Here is a 24,431-nt window from a genome sequence, read left to right as displayed (position 1 = left end):
GCCCTACCATTCTTCTACCTCCCTCTTGTGCAGCATTGCCACCCATGATACTTTGGACCTAGCTCTTGCTGTTATCCCAAGAAGTCACCTCATTCAACAGTATCCAAAACAGCAATATGCTGGACAATTTGGGGGGGGGGGGGGAGAAGAGAGAGAAATGGCAACAACTGTCTCCTGCACTACTTCCCTTCCCACATTCTGCCCGGTGGTCACTCATCTACTTGCTGCCTGTTCCATTTATACCTGTGGTATAACCATCTCACATAATACCCTGTCCACAGTAATCTTATGTACAGTGAGCCTACTTGTACCTCCAGCTCCCAATGTTTACCATTAAAACTACAAGATAGCAGCATAGGTAGCATCTGGGCTCCTGTGCCCAGAGCTCATCAACTATAGAGAGTCACAGTAATACAGCATAGAAACAGGCCCTTCGGCCTAAACTGGTCAATGCTGACCATGATGCCCATTCAGCTAGTTTCAACTGCCTGCATTTGGTCCACATCTTTCCAAACCCTTCCCATCCAAGTACCTATCCATATGTTTTTTTAAATATTGCTACTGTATCTACCTCAACCACTTTCTCTGGCAGCTCATTTCACACCCTTACCACTCTCTGAAGAAGTTGCCCATCATGTCCTTCTAAAATCTTTCCCCTCACCTTAAATCTATGTCCTCCAGTTTCCAATTCCTCATCCCTGGGGAAAAATGGCTATAATGTATTTGTCCCATCTATGCTCCTCAATTTTATAGACCTTAATAAGGTCACCCTTCATTCTCCTCCATTCCAAAGAGGAAAATCCTATACTGGCGAACCTCTCCTTATAACTCAGGCCTACTAGTCCTGGCAACATGTTTTGGAAGTGCTCTTTGCACTATTTCCAGTTTAGCTAGGTCTTTCTTCTAACAGGGTGACCAAAACTGTACATGATACTCCAAGTGTGGCCTCACTAATGGCTTATACAACTGTAACACAACGTCCCAATTCCTACACTTAATGTCTTGTTGATGAAGACCAGCATGTTAAATGCCTTCCTCACCGCCCTGTCTACCTGTGACTAGCCTACCATGCCGGACCTTATCAAAGGCCTTACCCAAGTGCATATAGACAACATCCACTGCCCTACCCTCATCTATCCTCTTGGTAGTGACTTTACCCCTCCTCTTCTTTTATTGCTTTTTTGTTGGAATGTGGTATGAAGGCTTCTGTGTTATAGTGAAGTTTAGTGATGGCTCAAGTCCATGACCTGACAGATGGTGGCGAGGTGCCTGGAGAGCCTCAAGTGGGACTCTGGAAGCAACATAGGTGTGATGGCTGGTGGAGGGGTGAGCAAAAGAACCCGATAATCAGTTGTTACACTTGCAGAAGCCATTGGCAGCTTCGGCATTCAGGCGGTTTCAGCCCAGCATCGAGTGGCCTGGGTTTCCTTTGGGCGACTTGTGCAATGTTTTCCTTCCCAGGACTGGTGACAAGACTGATCCTTGGGGCAGATTCTGGAGAATCTTGTGGCTTGGGATTCCAGCTGGCATGGATGACCTGTTTCAGTGGCAGCTTTCGGCCCAGTATTCCAGCAGCCCAGCATGGTGGACTCTTTGAGCCCAGGAGCCATAAATTGAACTAAGATGTACTTTGTCGTTTCTTTTAAAAATCTATGCCTAGTTATTAATATAGGCACTATTGTATGGTGACTTAAAACACAATTTATGAAAAAAAATGACTATAAATACTACTCTATTCAAAGGTGCACCCTCTCAGCAATAATTCACTGAATTCAACACACGCCACCCACACGGCTTTATACTAGATTCACCACTTTACTCATACGTTGCTTTGTACTAGCTTCTCCCAGTACTTCAATGGGAGACTGACTCACTGCACATTAGTTCCGTCTGGTTACAATACTTTTTTTTATTATTATTATCACCCTTCCACTTCCATCCAAATCCTGTGCAGGTTCACCGCAGACTTGGTTTCTCAGGGAAATGCATCAATTACCATCGGCCGCAGTAATATCCAAAAATGGAAGCTCCATTAGAGAAGGAAATAGACGCAATACAACATTAGCTGATGCTATATTTTTTTTTAAAAATACATTGTGTGGTAGTCACCTTTCTGCATGTTCAGTTTATCTTCACTGTTGATCTTAGCTTTGCACAAGTGCCACAGTGAGCACTTTTCCAGATCCAAAACATGGATGGAGTAGCTTCAGCTACAGACACTTCCTGCAGTCACTCTGGACACAAAGTAACACAAAAGGTGCATTCTAACTCGCTAAACTGCCATGCCATGACCGACTCAATTACTTGTTTATGTTTACCTCCTTTTGCCTGAAAACTACCGAATATATACTAGGAATCTTAATATATGTTTTAAACCTTAAACACTACTTGATCTAAAGACCAGGTTTCACTTTGAAGACTGTATAATAGAAACCTCATAGTACGTTGGTCTTCTGCACCTCAAATAGCGAGCTCGCTATGTCAATTTGGATTGCTTTTCAAACACAGCCTGCACTCAAGAGATGCCACCCACAGGTCCAGCTCTCTCTGCTAACCAAGCAACTCCACAAGCTGCTGTGGTGAGATGCAAACCCATGCCCAGAGTATAATCTGGATTAATAGGCCAGTGATATCACCACCTTCTCCCCAAACAGAAGCACTGGGACATTTCACAGAGGTAGAAGCAGCCTAATTCAAACAGGTCACCTGAATGCTGGTCATTCAGTGTAAGACTTAGAAAAGTGGCAATTCCAAATGCATTTTTTCTTCCTTATTAAAGATCACAAGCATTTTTCCCAATGATAGATATTAGATTAATTGGCCTAGTTTCCTGCTTTCTGACTCTCTCCCTTCCTGAACAAGGGTGCCAGTAGCTATTTTCACCTGCTGGAACCTGCCCCACGGAAACAGCAAGTTCTAGAACATGTTTTTCAACATCTCCAATACCTCTGCAGCCACTTCCTGGTCATCAGGTCTTGGCAACATGCTTACCCTTCAGTCCTATTATTTTGTTCAATACTTTATTCCTAGTCATAGAGATGTACAGCACGGAAACAGACCCTTCGGTCCAACTCGTCCACTGACCAGGTATCCCAATCCAATTTAGTTCCACCTGCCAGCACCCGGCCCATACCCCTCCAAACGCTTCTTATTAATATTCCCATCCAGATGTCTTTTAAATGTTGCAATTGTACTCCCCTCCATCACTTCCTCTGGCAGCTCATTCCATACATGTACCATCTTCTGCATGAAAAAGTTGCCCCTTAGGTCTCTTTTATATCTTTCCCCTCTCACCTTAAACCTATGCCCTCTAATTCTGGACTTCCCCACCCCAGGGAAAAGACTTTGTCTGTTTATCATATCCATGCTCCTCATGATTTTATAAACCTCTACAAGGTCACCCCTCAGCCTACGACGCTCCACGGAAAACAGCCCTCACCTATTCAACCTCTCCCTATAGCTCAAATCCTCCAACACTGGCAACATTCTTGTAAATCCTTTGTGAACCCTTTCAAGTTTCACAACATCCTTCCGATAGGAAGTGATAGACACTGCTGCAGGATTATTCTTTCCATCAACATCTTGTTTATCTGTTATCATCTTTGGGATGTTTATATAGTGTCCTCCATTATGAAGATCAACACAAAAATATTGCTTTAAATCATCCCCCATTACACTGCTCCCCATTATTAATGCCTCAGCTGCCTTGTCCAAGTGTCCCACATTTACTTTAGCTAAATTTTTTCTTATATACTGGAGGAGAACTTTTTGTTTGTCTTTTTATATTTCTTGCTAACTTGCTTTTGTAATCAACTTTCTCCATCTTCGTTTTTTTTAGTTATCCACTTTCTGGCTCCTTAAAAGTGTTCCCAGTCATCTGGTCTACAATTCCTTTGTTTTGCCATTTTGTAATACCATAGACCTTGATTGGAATGTCCTTGACTATTTTTGTTAGCTACAGGTGGTTTCATCCTTATCATCAAATCCTTCTTTTTGACCAGAATAATTTTTTGCTAAGCGTTATGAAATATCTGCATAAATTTCTGCCATTGCTCAGCTACTTGCCCTTTAATCTATATTTTCAGCCTGCTTTAGACAGCTTTCCTCCCACCACAGTTGCCCTTAAGGGAGGATACTGCTTTGACATCAGTTACTTTCCCACAAGCTGAATTTTAAATTCTATCATTTTGTGATCACTACCCTCCAAAAGATCTATTAAATCTTTCCTGGTTACATATTAACAGATCTACATAGGTGTTCCAGGTAGGCTTTCCAATACAGTTCTATGAAACAATCCCTGATGCACTCCAGAAATTCATCCTTCACATTACCTTTGCCTGTTTGTCAACTCAATATGCAAGCAACAAATCACATTACAACTGCAGCACCTTTCTTACATAACTCCGTTATTTACTAATTTATCTTTTGTCATATGGTAAGACAATTCTTCAGTAGCCTATAAAAAGGGGACTCCTATCCCTGACTTATTGCTATTTCTTATTTCTACCCTAATTTATTTAGCATCACACTCTATTGCACCTATGTCACTACTCATCACTGCACTGATACCTTTCTTTATTAACCCTACCCCACCTTGTACTTTTTGCCTGCTCTTCTGAAAAGTTAAGTATCATTTATTAAGTTCACACTCCAAGTCACACTGGAGCTACGTATCTATAACTCGTACCAAGTCATGCTCATTTATTCTATGTGAGCCTTCAACTCCACTACCTTGTTAGAAATGCTGCATACATTCTGATAAAAGAGCCACAAGCTCAAGATAGCTCCCCTTTGCAGAATTCTTCTTCCTCATTGGGAAGAGTCAACCAAGGTTAACCTGGGCAATCAAGGATAGTAGCAAATTGAAAAAAAAAGCAATGTGGCAATGATTAGTAGTAAACTAGAGACCTGGTAAACTTTGTTTTTTCAAAGATCAAAGAAAATAAACTTTGAGTGTAAATTAGAGGAATATTAGAGGATAGCAAGTGGTCCTTGGACAGGCTCAGCCCGACCCACGCTTACTTCTGTTCTTATGGGTTTTTTTTAAAAACCTTTTTACCATTACCACTTACTCTGGTTTTAACTTGAGTTGAACTCTTTTGCATATACTTTATATCCCTTCCTGTCACCCTGATCATCATTCACTCTTCATAATCCTGCAGCCTTGAACTAATATTTCTTTTTGATTCTGTAAATTGACCTTCACCTGTACACCCCACACCGCCCTATGACTAAATCAGCATACAGCCTCATCTACAACACTAGTTACGTGATTCACCAGGACACTGGTCCCAACTGGTTCAAATGAAGTCTGGCTCGAGTGAATGACCGCCTCTTTCCACTGTACTAATACCTGTGCCTCCCGAGTTATAAACCCATTTCTCCCAGCAGAATCTCGGAGCCATATTTTCACTCTCTAATGTTATTTACCTTAAGCACATGGCTTAGAGAGGAATCTAGGGGTACACCACCTATATGGTTCTGCTTTATCATTTTGCCCTGAATTGTTTGTAACCATTCCAGATAATCTCTTTTTAAGGCCTAGATAGGAAATAAAAAACATTTTACAGTCTATCCCTACATTTTAAGCCTCACGAATCCCAGTTTTTACCTGATGATTCTGCACTGTGTCTCTTCTATGCAAGAGACTAGTCACCAAGGCACAGTGCTTATAACTGAACACAGTACACCATCATGAGAAATAAACAAGGTTCAGTAAAACTGTAGTATTTCTTCACCTTGAAATACAAAAGGGCAGCAGTCCCTGAAACAGAATATACGTTAGACAGCTTGAACCTCTTAAATACACCACATTCACCAAAAGTAAAACAAAAGAACTCCAGATGCTGAAGCTCTAAAATAGAAACAGAAATTGCTGGAGAAACTCAGCAGGTCTGGCAGTGTCTGTAGGGAGAAAGGAGAGTTAACATTGAGTCTGGTAACTCTTCATCAGAACTGATGACCAGTGTGATGTCTGACACTCACCAAAAGACTGGCTCCAGACTGAAAAAGATTATATGGATACAGGATACGCTCATAGTGAGATCGAAGAAGTGAGCCCAACGCTTTTCCAGGTGGATATGCCATCTTGTGCGCGATCTTAGACCACCGCCGTTCCTTACAAACGATTTCAAATCCACCTTCTTCTGCAACAAGCTGAAAAGAAACCAGAGGTCCACAAAGCATAAACAGCCAAAATAAAAATCACTGCACCAATTAATGTTATAATGACCAAAGTATACCTGGGCAGGAGAGCTACAAAAACTTTTAAATAGGTCACTCAAAACTTGGAAGTTTTCTGTCTCCCCATCTCCACCTCATCTCTCACTCTCGTATCTGCATCACTTACTTTTTTATTCAATACATTTAAGACTGGTTTCTACATTCTTTTAACTTTCAAATTTCTCTTTCCATGCATTTTCTATTAATATTTTAGATGCAAGGGATGAAAGAAAAGCCAGAACACTTCAGTAGAAATAAAAGCTGAAAATACCAGAGCTCAGAGGGGGAAAAAAATTCATGTTTTTGGTCGAAGACTTTTGAGTAAGCAGCTTGTGCTGAATGTACTTGTTCCTTTAAATTCATCTCATTAGATTTTATTTACAAGTTGTCTGCCTAATCCTGCAACACAATCCTCAATTTCTAAGCAATTTTGTTAAACCTCTTTTCCTTTTGTGTTAATACACATTTTGAAATTGTACTCCATTTGCTCAAGTACAAAACATCTACTGAAATCAAATGTCTAAACGTATAGTAGTTGGAGCAACAAAACTACAAACAATGGTAGGAGTTGCTTACCACAGATGACTGATGGGCTATAATCTATGGCACTGTATAAATCTGAAAGTTAGAAATTAAAGTAACAACAATAATGCAGTAATCATATGTTACTTCAATCTACTTATGCATGCTTAGATCTAATGAGAACTAACATGGAGGACAAATTCCTGGAATGCGCATAAGATGGTTTTCTGAGAGGAGTATGTTGAGGTACCAACAGAACCAGCTATTTTAGAGCTAGTATTATGCAATAAAAATGAAAAATTAACAATCTTGCAAAGAAAGAACCTGTGGAGAGAATAGTAACCATAACATCCTACTTAGGCAGCAACATTTGTAACCAATTGTTCAGAATCTACATTAATGATTTGAATATGTGCACCAAATGTACTATTTCCCAGTTTGCAGGTGACAATACTCATTATAAAAAAAAGGTGCGTTGTAAGTATGATTGATGCAATGGTGCAAAGAGAAGAATTTGGACAGGCTGAGGAAGTAAGAACATGAGTATAACGTGGATTAGAGCAAGACAGACCTGATGGGGTTTGTTGAGCAGCAAAGTGAAATCATTACGACAGAGATGGAGACAAGTGTACATTCTTAAGACATGTACTTCACCTCAGTGCCAGAGATATAATAAATCTTACCTTATTGAGTAAAAACAAGTCCAAGATCTTCCTTTCTACATGTGGAATTTTTAACGTTGAGCCCTGCAACTCCCAGAATTTTGCTATCTGGTCGAGAAAATTGAGCTTTACTCTGGTCTGAGCCTGCAAACAGATCAGACAGTTATTCTATTCTATACAGATTGCACTTTAGTTTATGCCTATTGGACAATGCATTAACTTTCACTTATACAATACACATCTCAAATAAAAAACTCACATACACTTAGTTATGTATGTAAAAAGATGTCTGTCATATTGTATACAAGATACATGAAACAAAGAGAAAACATAGAAAATGAAACTTTACATAGCATCCATTTTCAGGAACAATTCCACTGCAATGTAGAACACAGATTACTTACACACAGGACAATCAAAGTTACAGCAAGAGTGTCAGTGACTAGGAAACATGTTAACCGAAATATTGAGCTAGGGGCCAGGACTCAGGTAAGGGAGGGGCAGGGAACTGGGAACTTTGAAAAACGGGATGCAAAATCTCTATACAAAACCATATTTCAAAGAACCTATCACACACAAGGCAATCAGTAGTAATGGGTCTAAAACCCTAATTCAAAAACAGACCAAAAGGACAACATACCTCTAGTTCATTCAGTCTCTGAATTCGTGGGGTGAAGTGCAGTTTGTCAACATCACAAGCAAAGGGTGGCTGCCAATTCTACAACAAAAGAGGAGGTTCTGATCTTCGATCTCAACTTCACCCTTTCCCTCCCACTTTTGCTAGCACCCCCTCCCCGTACCCTTTCACCCACCACTCCCTTTAACCCACCCAACCTTTCACCAACCCTCCCTCCCTCTTTCACCCCACCGCACACTTCAAAACCCCACCAACCACCTCTCCCTCTGCTACCCACCCATACCTCTTTTAATCCCCAAATCCCTAATTGCCCCCTGCCACCTTCAAACCCACTGTTCTCCCAACCCCTCTCATTCCAACCCTGCCTCTTTCACCACCCCCAACACCACTCTTCCTCTACACGTTCTGCCATGCCATCCCACCCCTCCTCCTTTCCCCGTACCATCATCCCCCGCCCCCCTCTTTCCCCATTACTCATCTAACACCTACCTACACCATCTTCCACCTTCCCTCCCCCTCCCTGCTCTCACACAAAGGAAGTCCCGGCTGGATCCGCCATATTGAAAACTTTGCTGCCACCTCGGAAGTTTGTGCAGGCTCCGGTGGCCAGGTCTCCGCCAACTTCCCTCCCGGCGCGAAAGGCCGTGTCCCACCCCCTCACCCCCTCACCCCACCCCCAGACGAGCCTCACCTGTGGTGGACGGACTTTACAGATACCGGTTTTCTCGGCGATGGGCCGGATCTTGCTGATAAATCTAAAGGGGTCGGAGAACTCTTCCGGAGTGGGTTCGAAGACTGGGCACTCGGGCGGGGGGATGAACTCCACCGCCGGGTTCATGGCGCTGCCAAACGGAGAGGAGCGGCGGGGGGGGGGACTGAGTGCGATGGCGTCCCGGCCTCGATCGACGGTTACTGGCGGTTCCGTGTCGCGGCGCCCCGGCCTCGCGCGATCCGCAAAGTGGCGGCGCCCCGGCCTCGTACGGATGTCGGTGTCACGGCACCCCCCCCTCACCCCTCGGCCTCACGCGGTCTGTGGTGTCGCGGCGCCCCCACGGCCTCGAGCCGATCCCCAGCCTCTCTCTCTCTCTCTTTTTTTTTCCGTTGCTCCTTCTCGCTCCGAAACGGCGCAGCACCACCTCCCACTCCACCAGCTCCTTCCGCGCAGCAACCAGTCCGCGCGAATACACCGCCGGTGCGCCGCAACGCACAGCGTACAACCGCCCCGAAACAAGCCCTGCCCGCCCGGCATCGACGCCGCGACACACTTAAGGTCTGAAATTGAACCGAGGAAACGTGGTGACCGTATGTTTATATCAAGCGCATTGATACAGCACTTCAATAGGTGAGGCTCAGGCTAGCTCCGGCACTCTTTGTTTAAAAGCCATTCTCCTCGGCGCTGATTGGCTGCTGATGGCCAGGGGCCCTGAACTGGAGTCTAAAGGAAACTAGGAGCAGGGTCTAAACCTGGGGTGCGAGGTTCTGGGGCGCAGGCTACCTGATTCCACACCCCCAGATCTCTCCCAGGCCTCCCTCACCCTACCCCCCCCCCCCCACACACATACACACACCCTCTCTCCTTCCCCCATACTTCTCCACATCCCACACCTTCCCCTCCCCCATTTCCATCCCCCCCAACTCTTCCTTCCCCCAAACCTCCAACAATCTTGCACCTCTTTACCCCACACACCACCTCCCCCTTCCCCTTTCTGCCCCATAACAGCTCTTCCCTCCCCATACCTCTCCACATCCTACATTCCCCCCCCCCCCCCCAAAACAAAATACATGCCCTTCCCTGACTTTGCATTCCCCATCCCTAACCTCAGGATGTTCCAAAGGACTGTCCACACATTGACGTCATCTCAAGTTGTTGGGCAAGAACTTTAAAAACTAAAGGAAAAGTAATATTAAGATGGACAGCAAAAGCTTCTTTAAAAGGATAATAAAGAATATATACAAGGGAACTGAGAATTAAAAGTGAATATATGAGGCTGTGGAAATAATGATTGGGAATCATGTAAGTCTTCACAGTAGAGGATACTAATAGAGTCCCAAACTTACTAAACATTCAATTTGAAAATGACAGTTAACTGTATTCATTTCATATCACTAGACGAAACTAGTTTTACAGAAACTAATGGGACTAAAGGTTCATAGCTCTTTCTACCTTCTCCAATTTTTGTTTTAGGATACATCCGAACAGGCCCAAGGCACCTGAGCTATTAGAGGAAGTAGCAACAGAGGTAGTAGGTGCAGGGGTAGTAACCTTACAGGAATCCTTAGAAAAGGATTCAAAAACTGCCAGTTAACCTTCCTTTAAAAATACAAGACAGGTCTGTTGTTGGAGAAATGTTAGAGTATGATAAGAATGTAATAGCACAACATTCAGAATGATCATGCAGAGTCAGCATGGGGAAATGATGCCAAACAAATTTACTCGCATTCTTTGAGGAGGTAACAAACAGGATAGATAAAGGGAAAACAGTGGTTGTAATTTATTTGGAATTTCAGAAGGCATTTGATGAGGTGCCATGCATTAGACTACTTAATAACACAAGACTTCATGCTTTTGGAAGTAGTGTATTAGCATGGACAGAGGGTAGGCTAACTAACTGATAAGAGATAGTCAGGAAAAGGGTACATTTTCAGGTTGGCAACCTGTATCAAGTAGTGTGCGCCAGGGACCAATGTTGGGGCCACAATTATTTATGATATCTATTCATGATTGAGGAAAATAAATGTACTATCACCAACTTTGTGGATGACTCAGAAATAGGTGAGAAGGCAAGTAGTGAAGATGGTACAATGAGTCTGCAGAGAAATACAGACAACTTAAGTGAGTGGGCAAAAACTTGGTAAATGGAATATAATGTGAGGTTATGCACTTTCGCTGGAAGAATAGAGAAGTTGAATATTATTTAAATAAAGATCACAGAAAGCTAGATTCTTATTGGTATGGAGCAATCTTATAAGGAAAAATTGAGCAGTTTGGGCATGTACTCATTAGAGTTTAGAAGAATGAGTGGCGACCTTATTGAAACATATAAAATTCTTAGGGAACTTGATATGGTAGATGTGAAAAAGTTCTTTCACCTTGTGGAAGAGAGTAGGACAGTATAATCTCAAAATAAGGGTCACACATTTAATATAGAGATGAGGAGAAATTTCTTTCTTGGAAGGTAGTGAATCTGCAGAATTTGTTTTTAACCACAGACGGCTGTTGAGGTTGAGTCATGAAAAGTCTGTTTATCTCAGCCTTGAATATCGTTCCGAAAAGACCACTCTCTCAGCGACTCCCTCGTCAGGTCCACACCCCCCACCAACCCAACCTCCACTCCCGGCACCTTCCCCTGCAACCGCAAGAAATGCAAAACTTGCGCCCACACCCCCCCTCCTTACCTCCCTCCAAGGCCCCAAGGGACACTTCCATATCGCCACAAATTCACCTGCACCTCCACACACATCATCTATTGCATTCGCTGCACCCGATGTGGCCTCCTCTATTTTGGGGAGACAGGTCGCCTACTTGCGGAACGTTTCAGAGAACACCTCTGGGACACCCGGACCAACCACCCCAACCACCCCGTGGCTCAACACTTCAACTCCCCCTCCCACTCCACCAAGGACATGCAGGTCCTTGGACTCCTCCATCGCCAGACCATGGCAACACAACGTTTGGAGGAAGAGAGCCTCATCTTCCGCCTAGGAACCCTCCAACCACAAGGGCTGAACTCAGATTTCTCCAGTTTCCTCATTTCCCCTCCCCCCACCTTGTCTCAGTCAAATCCCTCAAATTCAGCACCGCCTTCCTAACCTGCAATCTTCTTCCTGACCTCTCCACCCCCACCCCATTCCGGCCTATCACCCTCACCTTGACCTCCCTCCACCTATCGCATTCCCAATACCCCTCCCCCAAGTCCCTCCTCCCTACATTTTATCTTAGCCTGCTGGACACAGTTTCCTCATTCCTGAAGAAGGGCGGATGCCCGAAACATCGATTCTCCTGTTCCTTGGATACTGTCTGACCTGCTGCGCTTTTCCAGCAACACATTTTCAGCTTGAATATTGTTAATCAGTAAGAGAATCAAGGGTTATGGAGCAAAGGCAGGAAAATGGAGATGAAGATTATCAGAGCAGCCATGATCTCATTGAATGATGAGCAGACTCAATAGAATGAATGTCTGCCAAAATGTATAGTGCTGGAAAAGCACAGCTGGCCAGGCAGCGTCCAAGGAGCAGGGAAGTCGACTTCAAGAATGTGTGGGGTTGTGGGGGGATGGGGAGAGGACAAGGGGGCTGAGAGATAAATGGGGGTGGGGCTCGGGGGAAAGCAGCTGGCAATGCGACAGGTAGATGAAGGTGGGGAGTGATGGTGATAGGTCAGAGCAGAGGATGGAGCGGATAGGTGGGAAGGAAAATGGACAGATAGGACTTTGCCCTATTTTACCATGCACTTCCAAGGATTTAGAAATTTCATCCTTCACAATGGACTTCAAAATCTAACCAACAATCTTACCTTTTACTCCTTTATAATGCTTCTCTCTTCATATTGTCTGAATTCTCTCAGTTGAGAGTTAAGCTTTTTAATTTCTTTCTCTTTCATTTTATTTCTTCTGTCTTTCTAATCTTCCTTTGTTTTACTTTCTCCTCACTTTCCAATTTTTCTCCTTTTCTGTTTCATGTAATTAGTTTGTTATTTCTAACTTAGTCTTAGCTAATTCTAAATGTTTACACATCAATATAATGTTTCCCCACTTATAGTTCTAAATGTTGACTAATTTTAAGCACCCATCCTTACAAGATTCTGGTTTTATTTCTACTTTCAATTTATCTGCTGATCCTCTCAATCTAGCCCTCGTAAAAGATGTCAAATAATCTACTGTTATAGTTCCACACCCAATAAAGTCTTAACAATAGGCAAAGCCACTTTGAAAGTCCAATCCGTGTAACATACTTCACAACAACATTCCTGGTTTTCTATTCATACCTTCACATACTTGTTTCTTTATCACACAGAGTAAGAAGCTTGTCAGATAATAGTTGGAAAGTGGCATCATGCTTATCATGTCAAAACTGAGGGTTAATATAAAATAACATAATTAATAGTTAATTAAAGATCCACTAAAGACCTAAGCAACATACTGACCAATACCAGAGAGTAATAGAGTCTCAGTACTGAAACAGACCTTCTGGTCCAACTCGTCCATGCCAACCAAATATCCTAACTAATCTAGTTCCATTTGCCAGCACTTGGCCCATATCCCTCAAAACCCTTTCTATTCATATACCCCTCCAGATGCCTTTTAAATGTCGTAATTGGACCAGCCTCCACCACTTCCTCTGGCAGCTCATTCCATACATAGAACTCCCTCTGTGTGGAAAAAGTTGCCCCTTAGATCCCTTTTAAATCTATGCCCTCTCACACTAAACTAATGCCTCTAATTCTGAACTCCTATGACCCAGGCAAAAGACTTTGTCTATTTACCCTATCCATGTTCCTCATCTATAAGGTCACCCCTCAGCCTATGACGCTCCAGGGAGCAAAGCCCCAGCGAATTCAGCCTCTCCCTAGAGATCAAACCCTCCTGGCAACATCTTTGTAAATCTTTTCTGAACCCTTTCAAGTTTCACAATATCCTTTCTATTGGACGGAGACTAGAATGGCAGACAATATTTCAAAAGTAGCCTAACCATTGTGCCTGGCCTGCTGTGTTCTTCCAGCCTCCTGTCTGTCTACTAACCAATGTCCTAGACAGCCACAACATGACATTTCAGCGCCTATACATAATGCTCTGACCAATAAAGGAAAGCATACCAAATGCTTTCTTCACTATCTTAGCTACCTGCGACTCCGCTTTCTTCTGCTCCTATTACACCCAAACCCATTGAAGCTTACAACATCATCTGCGTGAACAGGTTATCATATGAATTTAAAGCAAATGGACAATAAATTGCCTCAAGTGAATGAAGCAAAGAGTTAGTTATTTTATATAGCATTTTCACCTCCTCAGGAAACCTCAGTTTTGTGGCTATTTGATAATTGTAGTCACTGTTTTAATGTAGACAACATAACATTAAGTTGCACAAAGCAAGTTCTCAGAGACAATGCCAAGTTGGAATAGTTGTTATTGTGCTGTTGGTTCAGGGAGGAATGTTAACTAGGACATCAGGAGAATTCTCCCATTGTTTTTCAAATATTACCTTTGGACATTTCACGTCATCTGAACAACGCCCTTGCTTACAGTCCTTTTTTGTACTTGGGGCTTGTGAGCATCACTGACAAGACAATTTATTACCAATTCTGAATTGCCTTGGAAAAAGAGTTGATGAGCTGAAATTTTGAACTGCTCCAGTCCATGTTAAGTAGGTTCTCCAACAGTACTTTTAGGAAGCTCCAGGACAGTGTAAAACTGATGATATATTTCCAAGGTGAGATGGTGAGTGGCTTGGAGACGAGCTTGCACGTGGTGTTGTTCCATCCATCTGTTACCTGTTCTTCTCAGCATTAGAGGTTGTAGGTTTGGAAGGTGTTGCCAAAGAAGCTTGAGGAGTTGCTGCAGTGCATCTTGTTACTGTGCATTGGAGATAGAGGGAGTGAATGTTGAAGATTGCGGATGGAATGTCAATCAAGTGACTGTGCTAGATACTATTGAACTTTTTGAGTGTTAGAGCTGCACTCATCCAGGCAATGGGGGTTATCTCATCATACTGCTGATTTGTGCTTTGTAGTTGGTGGACAGAGTTTGGGGAGTCAGGACATGAGTACTCCCCACAGAAATCCACAGTATTTATCTGTCTGGTCCATTTCAGTTTCGAGGTAATGGTAACTCCCAGCATGTTAATAATGGGTGATTCAATGGTAGTAATGTCAATGGTTGGAATGCCATTGAATGTCAAGGGATAATAGATATATTCTCTCACTGGATACAGTCATTGTTTGGCACTACCCCAGGCAAATTCAAAGCATTGCATCATTTTCCTGACTTGTAATGGACAGGCTTCCAGAAATCAGGAGGTGATTATCCACCTGAGAGTTTCAAATCTGTGATCTCCTTTTGTAGTTGCAGTATTTTTATAACTGGTACAAACAAAGTTTTTTTTAACTCATTCATGGGATATAGGCATCACTGTCCAGGCAAGTATTTATTGGCCATTCCTAATTGCCCAGAGGGCAGTTAAGAGCCAGGGTCTGGAGCCAGACTGGGTGAGGACGATGGTTTCCTTCTCTAAAGGACATTCGTGAATAAAATGAGTTTTTCTAACAATCAATGATAGTTTCATAGCCACTGTTAGACTCTACATTAAATACATGAGTGAACAATACTAAGCCTTTACCAAGTGATGAGACAATTTCCTGCAAGTTTTCTGTTGCTTCACACTAGGGCTGTGTCTCAGAGGAGAGAGCTGGAGAGTCATTAAAGTCCAGAACATTGGGGGCAAATCTACAAACTGTCAATAAAAGTCATCACTCAGACAGAAGCACTAAAATGGTTGCCTTAGCCAAGCTGTTATCAAGCAAAAAGATGATTTCTTAGGTTCACTATCACTGGTTGCACTTTCAAAATACATCATGTGGAAAACAATTGAAACATCACTTCGTCTCTCAGGTATCACAAGAGAAACATTGATCACAACAGTGTAAAATGTTTGAGATTATTCACACAATCACACATTAGTTCCAAATCAATATTGTTTGGAAGAGAACCAGCTTGCCTAACATTGAAAAAAGATTATGCTTGCATCTTTAGGAGTTAATCATGTAGAAGCTAAATAAATATAGTATGACTGGAATATGGAAGGAAACAATGTGGCTCGTCAAATTCACGCTGGTTCACTGTAAGAGTAATTCAGCTTTCCCATTCTCCTGTCCTTTTTCCTCAGCCCTACAATCTTATCCCTTCTCTAATTACTCTTTGAAAGGTAGATTGAATTAATAGCTGAAAATGTGTTGCTGGAAAAGCACAGCAGGTCAGGCAACTTCCAAGGAGCAGGAGAATTGATGTTTCAGGCATGAGCCACCAGCCTGTTTATATCCTTTTGATATCTATTAACATTCTCTTGTGTTGAAATTCTGTCCCTTACATCAAATTTTCTAGCAACACATTTTCAGCTCTGATCTCCAGCATCTGCAGTCCTCACTTTCTCCTTGAGGATTGAATTTATAATCAAATACAATATTTTTTTTTCTCCTGTGCTGTTTTTGGTTCTTTTACCAATGTCCTTAAACCTGTGTTCAATGGCTTGGACATTTTTACCAATGATAGCAGTTTTTTTTCCATGAATGCCTACTGAATTTAAACAACTCTGTTAAATCTCCTTTCAAGGGATATGGTTCCACCCTCTTCAATCTATCCACGTAGCTGAATCCCTCATCTATAAAACTGTTCTGTAAAACCTTCATATTTGCACTAGTGTATAGTGTCCAGAATTGAAAGATTGGACACCATACTCCTTTTGTGCTTGCAACAGTTTTATGAAGATTTGTCATAACATTGATATGCTTTTGTACTCCTGCTTCTATTTATAAACCCCAGAATCCTGTAATTTGTTTAACTGCTTTCTCAACCTGTCTTACCACCTTCAACATGTTATGCAAATATGCAACCAGGCTTCTCTGCTTTTGTAGGAGAAAGTGAGGACTGCAGATGCTGGAGAATTCCTGAAGAAGGGCTCATGCCGGAAACGTCGATTCTCCTGCTCCTTGGATGCTGCCTGACCTGCTGCGCTTTTCCAGCAACACATTTTCAGCACTTTCTTCTGTTTTTGTGCCCTCTTTATAATCATATCGGTGATGTCTCCTCTTTCTTTCTGATAAAATGAATCACTTTACTTATCTTTGCATGACATTTCATCTACTATTTGGGCGCATAAGCCACCAGCCTGTTTATATCCTTTTGATATCTATAAACATTCTGTTATGTTGAAATTCTGTCCCTTACATCAAATTCGTTCATATAAATCATGAAACTAGTTCTAGTACTGACTCCAAGGGAACCTGACAGCATATATTCCTGCACTTCAGAAAATAATATCTGGTCACACTATGAACATACAAATTAGGAACAAGAGTAGGTCATTTGGTACCCGAAGCCTGCGCTGCCATTCAGTTAGATCACGGCCAATCTGTCTGCATTCCCAATTATCCCCAATAGCCTTTGGTTCCCCTGCTTAACAAGAATCTATTTACCTCTGCATTAAAAATATTCAATGATCCACATCTCCACTGCTTTCTGAGGCAGACTGTCTAAAAGGTCTCTCTAAACATCCTAAAAGGGCATCTCCAGTTTTAGAGAGTCTGGATTCACCTAAAAGAGGAAATATCCTTTCTATGTCCACCTTGCCATGACCATCCAAGATATAATGGGCAGCATGGTGGCTCAGGGGTGAGCACTGCAGCCTCACAGCACCAGGGACCTGAGTTCGATTCCCACCTCAGGCAACTGTTTGTGGGGAGTTTGCACATTCTCCCCGTGTCTGTGTGGGTTTCCTCCAGGTGCACCGGTTTCCTCCCACAATCCAAAGATGTGCAGGTTAGGTGAATTGGCCATGCTAATTTGCCCATAGTGTTAGATGCATTGTCAGGGATAAATATAGGGTAGTGGAATGGTTCTTGGTGGGTTACTCTTCGGATGGTCGGTGTGGACCTGTTGGGCCGAAGGGCCTGTTTCTATACTGTAGGGAATCTAATCTAATAATGCACCATGTCAAATCACCCTTTATTCTTCTAAACTCTCATGTCTTCAAGCTCAGCTTGTTAAATCTGTCCTTGTAAGACAATCCACTCATTCTACGTATCAATCCAGTAAACCTCCTCTGTTTCTAATGCATTGGCATCTTTCCTTAAGACCAAAACAATGCACAGTATTCCAGATGTGGTACCACTAACACCCTGTATAACTGAAGCATAGTATCCTTATTTTTATATTCAATTCCTTTCATGATAAAGTGTAGTACCCCATTAGCCACCTTAATCACTCGCTATAGCTGCTTACTAACTTTTTGTGACATGCGCCTTCAAACTCTGCAGTTTACTGTTTAAATGATGCACTGCTTTTTTATTTTTCCTGCAAAAGTAAACAAATGAACACATTACCAGACGTAGATTTTTGCCCACTTACCTGACCTATCTACAAAAGTCTGCATCCTTCTTTTGTTATCTTCACACAATGTTTTCCTGATGGTTTGTGTCATCTACAAGTTTATCCACAATGCCACCACACTCCTCATCTAAGTCATTGACATGAATTCTGAAAAGTTGAGAACCCAGCAGATACCCTTGGGGATATCATTCTGGCAATATGTTGCCAGTCTGAAAAAAAGATGCGTTTACGCAATCTGTTTTCTGCCAGAGATGATATTTCTTCTAATGGGAGAACTGAGAACTAGTTTAAAAATCAGGGGTAGCCCACTTAAAACAGAGATCAGGTTATTGTTTTTCTCTCTTGAGTCTTTCGTCCACTCTTTCTGAAAAGACCATGAAAGCAGAGTCCATGAATATTTTTAAGGCAGAGATAGATAGATCTTTGTTAAACAAAGGTGAATTGTTCTCAGTGGTAGGCAGGAATATGGATTTGAGGTTACAATCCAATCAGCCATGATCATATTGAATGGTGAAGCAGGCGCAAGTAGCTGAAAGGCCCACTCCTGGTTTGTACCTTCATATGAACTTTCAATATTCAGCCCAGTGCTAATTTACATCTGACATCTGTCACACACCCTGTTTTCTGCTTTGTCATTTTCTCTACAATCATTCAAAAAACTCTGGATTTATTTGCCCTATTTACCCCTCATTGCAATAAACCTTGACTCAACACAACCACCTCCTCTTAAAAGATAACCCATTGTTGAATCTTTGATTCAAGTTTTTCAGAACAATATTTGTTCTCAATCCAATTAAACTGGCCTCCTCCAGTTAAATGTTTTTATTCTAGTTTGCATTGCACCCTTCTCTATGGTTAATGTATGATTTCAATATCCCTTAAATATCCCCTCACATATCATTGACCAATCTCATTCCCCAGAATCAATTTATTATCGCGTGAGAAATGGACCAATCTAGATTCATAGATTCACACAGTGTCAAAAAGGTCCTTTAGCCCATCAAACTTACACTGGTATAACAAGCACTAAAAGTGTGCTAATCGCAATTTCCTGTACTTGTCTCATATCCTTGAAAGTTATGATATTTGAAATACTTATCCAAATATTTTTTAAAGATTGTAAGTTTTCTGGCCTCCACTTCCATTCCAGGCTGTGCATTCTAGATTCTCACCACCTGCTGAGTGAAAACGTTTTGTCCCAAATCCCCTCCGAATCTCCTGCCCCTTAACCTAAAACTATGCACCCTCATGATTGACCCCTCAACCAAGGGGAACAGCTGCTCTCTATTCACCCTGTCCATACCCCTTATATTTTTAGATGCCACACACATGTAATTCCTCAGTCTTCTCTTCTAAAGAAAATAATCCAATCCTATCTAGTCTTGCCTTACAGCTCAATTTCTTCACCCTTAGCGACATCCTGCAGAACCTCTTCTGGACTTGCAACAGTGCTATCACATCCTTCCTGTAGTGAGGCGGCCAGAACTGCAAGCAGTACTCTGGTTGTGGGCTGGCCAACACTCTGTACAACTTCAAATTACCTCTCTGCTCTTATATTCTATGCCACGAATGATAAAAGCAAGTGTCCCAAAAGCCTCCTTAACTATCCTATTCACATGCTCACCGACTTCAAGGATCTGTGAATAATCATCCCAAGTTCCCACTGTTCCTCCAAGCTATCCAGTGTCCTGCCATTCATTAAATCATCCATCATCTTGTTTCTTCTTCCAAAGTGCATCAACCTGCATTTATCAGGTTTAAATACCATTTGCCACTGGTCTATCCATCTGACCAACATCACTATATCTTCCTGTAATATACAGCCATCTTCTTTGCTATTGACTACTCTACCAAACTTGGTGTCATCTGCAAATTTGTTTAATGTTCCCCTCAAATTTTCATAGAGTCATAGAGATGTACAGCATGAAAACAGATCCTTCGTCCACTCGTCCATGCTGATCAGATACCCTAAATGAATCTAGTCCCATTTGCCAGCATTTGGCCCATATCCGTCCAAACCCTTCCTATTCATATACCCATCCAGATGCCTTTTAAATGTTGTAATTGTTCCTCCACTACTTCCTCTGTGGAACATACGTTGAAATCCCAGCATAGTAGCTCTTGGAATTTAACTTAAGTCAATAACATTTGAATTTGAAAGCTAGTTGAACTAACAGTGACCATAAAGCTGGCATAAATTATTGTAAAATCCATCTGGTTCACTAATTCTAGTGTTAGCAATTCTGGAAAGTGTGAAAATAGGTAAGTCCCTGGGCCAGATGGGATTTATCCTAGGTTTCTCTGGGTAGCCAGGGAGGAAATTGCTGAGCCTTTGGCTTTGATCTTTATGTCATCGTTGTCTACAGGAATAGTGCCAGAAGACTGGAGAATAGAAAATGTTGTCCTCTTGTTCAAGAAGGGGAGTAGAGACAACTCTGGTAATTAAAGCCTAGTGAGCCTTACTTTGGTTGTGGGAAAAGTGTTGGGAAGGGTTATAAGAGATAGGATTTATAATCATCTAGCAAGGAATAAGTTGATTAGGGATAGTCAACATGGTTTTGTGAAGGGTAGGTTGTGCCTCACAAACTTTATTGAGTTCTTTGAGGAGGTGACCAAACAGGTGGTTGAGGATAAAGCGGTTGATGTGGTGTCTATGGATTTTAGTAAGGCGTTTGATGAGGTTCCCCATGGCAGGATATTGTATAAAATATGGAGGCATGGGATTGAGGGTGATTTAGCGGTTTGGTTCAGAAATTGGCTAGCTGAAAGAAGACAGAGGGTGGTGGTTGATAGGAAATGTTCATCCTGGAGTTCAGTTACTAGTAATGTACTGCAAGGATCTAGTTTGGGGCCACTGCTGTTTGTCATTTTTATAAATGACCTAGATGAGGGTGTTGAAGGATGGGTTAGTAAATTTGCGGATGGCACTAAGGTAGGTAGAGTTGTGGATAAGGTCGAAGGATGTTGTGGGTTGCAGAGGGACATAGATCAGCTGCAGAGCTGGGCTAAGAGGTGGCAAATGGAGTTTAATGTAGAAAAGTGTGAGGTGATTCACTTCAGAAGCAGCAACAGGAATAAAGAGCACTGGGTTAATGGTAAAGTTTTTGGTGGTGTAGATGAACAGAGAGCTCTCGGTATCCAGGTACATAGATCCCTCAAAGTTGCCACCCAGGTTGATAGGGCTGTTAAGAAGGCATATGGTGTGTCAACTTTTATTAGTTGAGGGTTGGAGTTTCGGAGCCACAGGGTCATGCTGCAGCTGTACAAAACTCTGGTGCAGCCACACTTGGAGTATTGTGTACAGTTCTGGTCACCACATTATAGGAAGAATGTTAAAGCTTTGGAAAGGGTTCAGAAGAGATTTACGAGGATGTTGCCTGGTATGGAGGGAAGGTCTGACCAGGAAAGGCTGAGAGACTTCAGGCTGTTTTCATTAGAGAGAAAAAGGTTGAAAGGTGACTTAATTGAGACATATAAGATAATCAGAGGGTTAGATACGGTGAATAGTGAGAGCCTTGTTCCTTGGATGGTGATGGCTAGCACAAGGGGACATAGCCTTAATTTGAGGGGTGTTAGATATAGGACAGATTCGGGGTAGTTTCTTTACTCAGAGTAGTAGGGGCATGAAATGGCCTGCCTGCAACAGTAGTAGACTTGCCAACTTTAAGGGCATTTAAATGGTCACTGCATAGACATATGGATGAAAATGGAATAATGTAGTTTAGACAGGCTTCAGATTGGTTTCAAGGGTCGGCGCAACATTGAGGGCTGAAGGGCCAGTACTGTACTGTTCTATGTTCTAATGTCCTTTAGGGAGGAAACATCTGCTGTCCTCTGGCCTACGAGTGACTCCTGACACACACAAATATAATGGCTCTAACTAGAAGGCTTCTCAGTTCAAAGGCATTCAGGAATGGGCAAAAATGCTGGCCTTGACAGTGACACTCCATCCTGTGAAAGCAAAAATTTTAAAACATTCTTATCAACATATTTGATAATTTCTTCCCTTTATGTTATTACTATCCCAGTCTATTCCAGGATTATTGAAGCCTCCCATTATCAATACTCTGTTGGTTTTGCAGCTCTGTTATCATCACAACATCATGTTCCCTTGTGGTTTGATGCACCTGCACGTCATCAAAACTTGTTTATCACACTTCATGCACTTACACAGATGCACTGTAAACATACCTGAAGTTATATTCTGAAAACACCAAATTTAATGCAGCGACAAACAAAAGTATAATGCAGGTAAACAAAAATACTGTTGCTCACAAGAGAACTCTGGGCTCTCAACCACATTGCTAACCCATCATTGTGAAGGGATGTTGGGATGTTGTGATGCTTCATTGTGCCTGGATTTTGACGGCAATGAAATGTCACAGGCCTGCCTGCTATGTCACATAATTGCCTTGGCACATAGAGTCACAGAGATGTACAGCATGGAAACAGACCCTTTGGTCCAACCCGTCCATGCCGACCAGATATCCCAACCCAATCTAGTCCCACCTGCCAGCATCCGGCCGCTATCCCTCCAAACATTTGGGCGGCACGGTGGCACAGTGGTTAGCACTGCTGCCTCACAGCGCTAGAGACCCAGGTTCAATTCCCGCCTCAGGCGACTAACTGTGTGGAGTTTGCACATTCTCCCCGTGTCTGCGTGGGTTTCCTCCGGGTGCTCCGGTTTCCTCCCACAGTCCAAAGATGTGCAGGGCAGGTGAATTGGCCATGCTAAATTGCTCATAGTGTTAGGTAAGGGGTAAATGTAGGGGTATGGGTGGGTTGCGCTTCGGCGGGGCGGTGTGGACTTTTTGGGCCAAAGGGCCTGTTTCCACACTGTAAGTAATCTAATCTAGCAAACCCTTCTTATTCATATACCCATCCAAATGCCTCTTAAATGTTGCAATTGTACCAGCCTCCACCATATCCTCTGGCAGCTCATTCCATACACGTACCACCCGCTGCGTGAAAAAGTTGCTCCTTGGGTCTCTTTTATATCTCTCCCCTCTCACCCTAAACCTATGCCCACTAGTTCTGGACTCCCCTACCCCAGGGAAAAGACTTTGTCTATTTATCCTAGCCATGCCCCTCATAATTTTGTAAACCTCTATAAAGGTCACCCCTCAGCCTCCGACGCTCCAGGGAAAAGAGCCCCAGCCTGTTCAGCCTCTCCCTATTGCTCAGATCCTCTAATCCTGGCAACATCCTTGTAAATCTTTTCGGAACCCTTTCAAGTTTCACAACATCTTTCCGATAGGAAGGAGACCAGAATTGCACGCAATGTTCCAACAGTGGTCTAACCAATGTCCAGTACAGCCGCAACATGCCCTCCCAACTCCTGTACTCAATACTCTGACCAATAAAGGAAAGCATACCAAACGCCTTCTTCACTATCCTATCTACCTGCAACTTCACTTTCAAGGAGCTATGAACCTGCACTCCAAGGTCTCTTTGTTTAGCAACACTCCCTAGGACCTTACCATTAAGTGTATAAGTTCTGCTAAGACTTGCTTTCCCAAAATGCAGCACCTCGCATTTATCTGAATTAAACTCCATCTGCCACTTCTCAGCCCATTGGCCCATCTGGTCCAGATCCTGTTGTAATCTGAGGTAACCTGCTTCACTGTCAACTACACCTCCAATTTTGGTGTCATCTGCAAACTTACTAACTGTACCTCTTATGCTCGCATACAAATCATTTATGTAAATGACAAAAAGTAGAGGGCCAGCACCAATCCTTGTGGCTGACCACTGGTCACAGGCCTCCAGTCTGAAAAATAACCCTTCACCACCACCCTCTGTCTTCTACCTTTGAGCCAGTTCTGTATCCAAATGGCTAGTTCTCCCTGTATTCCATGAGATCTAACCTTGCTAATCAGTCTCCCATGGGGAACCTTGTTGAACGCTTTACTGAAGTCCAGACAGATCATATCTACCGCTCTGCCCTCATCAATCTTCTTTGTTACTTTTTCAAAAAACTCAATCAAGTTTGTGAGACATGATTTCCCATGCACAAAGCCATGTTGACTATCCCGAATCAGTCCTTGCTTTTCCAAATACATGTACATCCTGTCCCTCAGGATTCCCTCCAACAACTTGCCCACCACCGAGATCAGACTCACCGGTCTATAGTTCCCTGGCTTGTCTTTACCGCCCTCCTTAAACAGTAGCACCACGTTTGCCAACCTCCAGTCTTCCGGCACCTCACCTGTGACTATCGATGATTCAAATAACTCAGCAAGAGGCCCAGCAATCACTTCTCTAGCTTCCCACAGAGTTCTCGGGTACACC

At 42.7% G+C, this 24,431-nt stretch overlaps 1 protein-coding gene across 2 annotated transcripts in view; it reads right to left on the bottom strand.

Moving 5' to 3' along the window:
* Positions 1–9,050, bottom strand: part of LOC140467258 (lysine-specific demethylase 5B-like) — a 211,570-nt gene extending 202,520 nt beyond the window's left edge. For both annotated transcript variants that reach the window (XM_072563506.1, XM_072563507.1), the window contains exons 1-4: positions 8,735–9,050; positions 8,047–8,124; positions 7,428–7,550; positions 5,986–6,156 (exon numbers count right to left, since the gene is read on the bottom strand). In XM_072563506.1, coding sequence (XP_072419607.1) covers positions 5,986–6,156; positions 7,428–7,550; positions 8,047–8,124; positions 8,735–8,881 — 519 coding nt within the window. In that variant the 5' untranslated portion in view covers positions 8,882–9,050. The remainder of the gene's footprint in view (positions 1–5,985; positions 6,157–7,427; positions 7,551–8,046; positions 8,125–8,734) is intronic.
* Positions 9,051–24,431: the final 15,381 nt, after the last annotated feature.

Source organism: Chiloscyllium punctatum, chromosome 45 (genome assembly GCF_047496795.1).
Source record: "Chiloscyllium punctatum isolate Juve2018m chromosome 45, sChiPun1.3, whole genome shotgun sequence".
Classification (NCBI taxonomy): Eukaryota; Metazoa; Chordata; class Chondrichthyes; order Orectolobiformes; family Hemiscylliidae; genus Chiloscyllium; species Chiloscyllium punctatum.
This window is presented reverse-complemented; position numbering and strand designations above follow the sequence as displayed.